The sequence below is a fragment of the Ranitomeya imitator genome, chromosome 3 (genome assembly GCF_032444005.1).
Source record: "Ranitomeya imitator isolate aRanImi1 chromosome 3, aRanImi1.pri, whole genome shotgun sequence".
In the NCBI taxonomy this organism is placed as follows: Eukaryota; Metazoa; Chordata; class Amphibia; order Anura; family Dendrobatidae; genus Ranitomeya; species Ranitomeya imitator.
The window spans coordinates 541,847,976-541,853,905 of NC_091284.1; the positions used below are offsets into that span (position 1 = coordinate 541,847,976).

General features: G+C 46.1%; 1 protein-coding gene across 1 annotated transcript in view; it reads right to left on the reverse strand.

The window, feature by feature from the left end:
* The window catches only part of TUBGCP5 (tubulin gamma complex component 5), a 117,971-nt gene extending 116,238 nt beyond the window's left edge, over nucleotides 1-1,733 (reverse strand). Inside the window, exon 1 of the mRNA XM_069757846.1 lies at nucleotides 1,539-1,733. Within this exon, the coding sequence (XP_069613947.1) occupies nucleotides 1,539-1,672 (134 nt within the window). The 5' untranslated portion in view covers nucleotides 1,673-1,733. The remainder of the gene's footprint in view (nucleotides 1-1,538) is intronic.
* Nucleotides 1,734-5,930: the final 4,197 nt, after the last annotated feature.

The following is a 5,930-nucleotide window of genomic DNA, read 5'->3' on the forward strand; positions in this document are numbered from 1 at the left end:
TTCCAGATGTGCCTTTTCTGGGGTGGCTGGGGGCAGATATTTTTAGCCAGGGGGGGGCCAATAACCATGGACCCTCTCCAGGCTATTAATATCTGCCCTCAGTCACTGGCTTTACTACTCTGGCGGAGAAAATTGCGCGGGAGCCCACGCCAATTTTTTCCGCCATTTAACCCTTTATTTTAAGAGCTAGAACGGCCAAATTTTGCAGATACACACTACTGACATTAGTAGTGTGGAATCTGCAAAAAAAATGGAGAGAAGACATGGTTTACTGTATGTATACCAGGTCTCAAATCATGTCGGGTTTTAAGAAGGAGAAAGAAAAAGCCGGTAATTGAATTACCGGCTTTCAAGCTGTATAGCGCTGGAATAAATAGTAATATATATACATATATGTGTCTCACTGACATATATATATATATATATATATATATATACCTATTCTATGTGTACACATTTATTCTACCTATTGGACTGTAAGCTGTCAGTGTGATTTTACTGTACACCGCACTGAATTACCGGCTTTTCTCTCTAACAGCGCTGCGTATTTCTCGCAAGTCACACTGCTTGTCCGTGTGAAATCCGTATTTTTCACGCTTCCATAGACTTTCATTGGCGTATTTCTTGCGCAGTACGGTGACAAACGCAGCATGCTGCGATTTTGTACGGCCGTAGAAAGCCGTATAATACTGATCAGTAAAATACGGCAGATAGGAGCAGGGGCATAGAGAATAATTGTGCCGTATTTTTTGCGAGTTTTACGGACGTAGTTTCTGCGCTCTTACGTCCGTAAAACTCCCAAGTGTGAAGCCGGCCTAATACTGATGACAGCTGGGACTTGTAATGCTACAGCCCATAACAGGAGCATGCACTGTATGAGCACGATCAGTGTAATACTGATGACAGCTGGGACTTGTAGTGCTACAGCCCATAACAGGAGCATGCACTGTATGAGCACGATCAGTGTAATACTGATGACAGCTGGGACTTGTAATGCTACAGCCCATAACAGGAGCATGCACTGTATGAGCACGATCAGTGTAATACTGATGACAGCTGGGACTTGTAGTGCTACAGCCCATAACAGGAGCATGCACTGTATGAGCACGATCAGTGCAATACTGATGACAGCTGGGACTTGTAGTGCTACAGCCCATAACAGGAGCATGCACTGTATGAGCACGATCAGTGCAATACTGATGACAGCTGGGACTTGTAGTGCTACAGCCCATAACAGGAGCATGCACTGTATGAGCACGATCAGTGTAATACTGATGACAGCTGGGACTTGTAATGCTACAGCCCATAACAGGAGCATGCACTGTATGAGCACGATCAGTGCAATACTGATGACAGCTGGGACTTGTAGTGCTACAGCCCATAACAGGAGCATGCACTGTATGAGCACGATCAGTGTAATACTGATGACAGCTGGGACTTGTAGTACTACTCCCCGTAACAGCAGCATGTAATGTATGAGCACGATCAGCGTAGTACTCATGACTGCTGGGGCTTGTAGTGCATGCATGGACGCAGACCTGAAGTTGGACCAGGCATACTGCAGCGCCAGCTGGTAGTTCCTGTCGCTCTCCTCCCGCAGGCCGCTCAGGCTGGAGATCAGCCGCTTCACATCCTTCTCCTGCTCCTTCTCAAAGCGCGTCCAGTGCGCCATGTCCCACACAGCAGCAGCAGGCAGCCAAGCAACCGTCACATGACCACGGACAAGCCATCGCCGAGCCAATCAGCGCTCTCCATCACACTATACTAGCTACTGGCTGGCCGCCTGCCCGGTGTGACGTCATTTCCGTCACGTGTTGTGGGCGGTTCTGTTTCCTCAGCGCGTAGTAGAAAAATGTGAAGCGCATGCGCGTAGAAAGACGGCACTCTATGTCGTTATGCTCAGGACAGCGTGACATAGGGATTGGAGACATGGGGTAGCTGGCTGACCCAGTTACGTAGTAATCTGTTTCTCAACTGCTGGTTCCGGAACCTAGAACACTCACTGCCTTCTACCAAGGCACATGCCAAAAATATATTTGTCCCACTTCTATCATTAATCGGTGCTATGATATTTATGTTTGCAAGGACAAAGAAACCTTGTGTTTTTTTTACCATGTGCTTCTTCTTGTACTTTCACTTTACCCCCAAGGGTGGTTTGCACGTTAAAGGGACACTGTCACCTGAATTTGGAGGGAACAATCTTCAGCCATGGAGGCGGGGCTTTGGGGTTTTTGATTCACCCTTTCCTTGCCCGCTGGCTGCAATATTGGATTGAAGTTCATTCCCTTCATCCATTGTACACGCCTGCGCAAGGCAAGATTACCTTGTGCAGGCATGTACTACGGGGGACAGAGAATGAACTTCAATCCAATATTGCAGCCAGCGGGTAAGGAAAGGGTGAATCAAAAACCCCAAAGCCCCGCCTCCATGGCTGAAGATTGTTCCCTCCAAATTCAGGTGACAGTGTCCCTTTAAATAAAAATGAACATTTAACTTTTGTTCACAAAATATTTACTTCAGCTCCAATTTGTTTTATTTTACCAAGGGTAATAGGAGAAAAAGGACACCAAAAGTTGTTGTACAATTTGTCCTGAGTAAGCTGATACCCCATATGTGGGGGTAAACCACTGTTTTGGCACATGGGAGAGCTCGGAAGGGAAGGAGCGCCATTTGCCTTTTCAATGCAAAATTGACAGGAATTGAGATGGGACGCCATGTTGCATTTGGAGAGCCACTGATGTGCCTAAACATTGAAACCCCCCACAAGTGACACCATTTTGGAAAGTAGACCCCCTAAGGAACTTATCTAGATGTGTGGTGAGCACTTTGACCCACCAAGGGCTTCACAAAAGTTTATAATGCAGTGCCATAAAAACAAACATTTTTTCCCACAAAAATTATTTTTTAGCCCCCAGTTTTGTATTTTCCCCAGGGTAACAGGAGAAATTGGACCCCAAAAGTTGTTGTCCAATTTGTCCTGAGTACGCTGATACCCCATATGTGGGGGGGAACCACTGTTTGGGCGCATGGGAGAGCTCGGAAGGGAAGGAGCGCCATTTGGAATGCAGACTTAGATGGAATGGTCTGCAGGCGTCACATTGCGATTGCAGAGCTCCTAATGTACCTAAACAGTAGAAACCCCCCACAAGTGGCACCATTTTGGAAAGTAGACCCCCTAAGGAACTCATCTAGATGTGTTGTGAGAGTTTTGAAACCCCAAGTGTTTCACTACAGTTTATAACGCAGAGCCGTGCAAATAAAAATATTTTTTTTCCACAAACATTATTTTTAGCCCTCAGTTTTGTATTTTTCCATGGGTAACAGGAGAAATTAGACCCTAAATTGTTGTGAATTCTGCTTTTGGGCTCCCTCCGGTGGCTGTAGGTGGTAATGCAGTTGTCCCTGGCCTGCAGTCCTGGACAGGTGTATCTGCTGATTGCAAATCTGACTGGGGTATTTAGGTTTGCAGAACTTATTAGTCCTTGCAAGTTGTCAATGTTTCTTGGGAAGTGGATCTTTGTCTGGCTTCTCCTGCTTAGCTGCCAATTCAGCAAAGATAAGTGTCTGTTTCTTTTTCTATGGCACACAAGCTGTGTGCTTGTTTTTTGATTGTATTCCTGCTCTGAGTGTAGTAGTCTCTGGAGTTGCAGATATACGTTCCACGTCTTTAGTTAGATGGAGGAATTTTTTGTATAATCTGCTGTGGATATTTTTGGAAGGGTTTTAATACTGACCGCACAGGACTCTGTTCTATCCTTTCCTATTTTACCTAGAGTGGCCTCTTGTGCTAAATCCTGTTTTCTGCCTGTGTTTGTCTTTCCTCTCCTACTCACAGCCAATATTTGTGGGGGGCTGCCTATCCTTTGGGGTTCTGCTCTAAGGCAAGATAGTATTCCTATTTCCATCTATAGGGGTATCTAGTCCTCCGGCTGTGACGAGGTGTCTAGGGTTTGTTAGGTACACCCCACGGCTACTTCTAGTTGCGGTGTTAAGATCAGGATTTGCGGTCAGTATAGTTACCACCTACTCCAGTGAAAGTTTTCATGCTGCTCCAAGGGCACCGGATCATAACACTAAATATTGTTGTCCAATTTGTCCTGAGTACGCTGATACCCGATATGTTGGGGGGAACCACCGTTTGGGCGCATGGGAGAGCTCGGAAGGGAAGGAGCGCCATTTGGAATGCAGACTTAGATGGAATGGTCTGCAGGCGTCACATTACGTTTGCAGAGCCCCTAATGTACCTAAACAGTGGAAACCTGTTATGGCCTGGTGGTAAGGACAATAATGGACCTAGTGGGTAAGAGCACACGGAATGACCTGATAGTTACTAATAATATAGGACGAGCTCTGAGACGTGGGAACTCTGCTGACCGCAATCCCTAATCCTATCACACACACTAGAAATAGCCGTGGATTGCTCCTAACGCTCCCTATGCAACTCGACACAGCCTAAGAAACTAGCTAGCCCTAGAGATAGAAAAATAAAGCCTACCTTGCCTCAGAGAAATTCCCCAAAGGAAAAGGCAGCCCCCCACATATAATGACTGTGAGTAAAGATGAAAATTACAAACACAGAGATGAAATAGATTTAGCACAGTGAGGCCCGACTTACTGAACAGACAGAGGATAGGAAAGGTAACTTTGCGGTCAGCACAAAAACCTACAAAAAGACCACGCAGAGGGCGCAAAAAGACCCTCTGCACCGACTCACGGTGCGGAGGCGCTCCCTCTGCGTCCCAGAGCTTCCAGCAAGCAAGACAAAATCAAAATAGCAAGCTGGACAGAAAAATAGCAAACCAGAGAAAAACAAGCAGTAACTTAGCTTCAGCTGGGAAGACAGGTCACAAGAACGATCCAGGAGAGAGCTAGACCAATACTGGAACATTGACAGGTGGCATGGAGCAATGATCTAAGTGGAGTTAAATAGAGCAGCCAGCTAACGAATTAACCTCGTCACCTGTAGAAGGAAACTCAGAAGCCGCAGCTCCACTCACTACCACCAGAGGAAGCCCATGGACAGAACCAGCCGAAGTACTGTGAAGGAACAAATTATGAAAGATTCTCCATTTTGTGCTTTGACTCCATTTTGTTTTTGGTTAAAGATAAATTCTGTTATTTACTTAGGTAGAAGATTACAGCTGCTATGAAATAACTGTCCTGTTTCTCACGAAGATAATATTTTGTTATTCAGCTAGTCTATGGTTCATAATTGGTATAAAGACCTTGAGTATTCTAACTCAAGTGAGCCAGATAAGAGACTCGTGGGGGTATCGCTATACAAGACTGAGGCATCTGTTAATATGTTTTTCTATGCCAAAAAGACATGACCATATCTGTAGTTCCCATTTTTCCTGTATCCTCATGGGTTAAGTTTTTCCTGTATTCTTATAGGTTAAGAACTGTGAACGTGTTCTTATGCTGATTGGTTGAAGTATAATTTCTATGACTATGAAAAGTCAGACAATAAACCGGGGGCACAGAGATCTGCTCGATCCCCCACACAGAGGCACGAGTCTCCGTCTGGTCATTTTCAGTTGCCGGCAACGCCCTGTAGATTAATCTGGAAATCACTGAGTCAACCGTGAAGGATCACTTTAGATCCTCCCTCAACAGCTTGGCGCCCGGAAACGTGGGGCCCCAACCAGGAACGCCTCTGCCCCCCGGAGGACAACCAGACAAAGGACCCTCGGAGCGGACACGGGCACTGGAAAATTGGGACTGATCATCCCCCACAACAACCACGGTAAGTTGGCAGTTATACTGTCCAGACTGACCGTTTGGTGTGGTTTTCCTGTGTTTGTTGCTGCAAAGAGGATCTGAGGTTTGTCCCCGATGGTGGGTGATTTTTGGGTGGAATCATATAGAGGTGTAGTTCCATTGGGAGCCCAGTGCTCGAACCGTACCTCATAAGGGACGGACACCCCGGA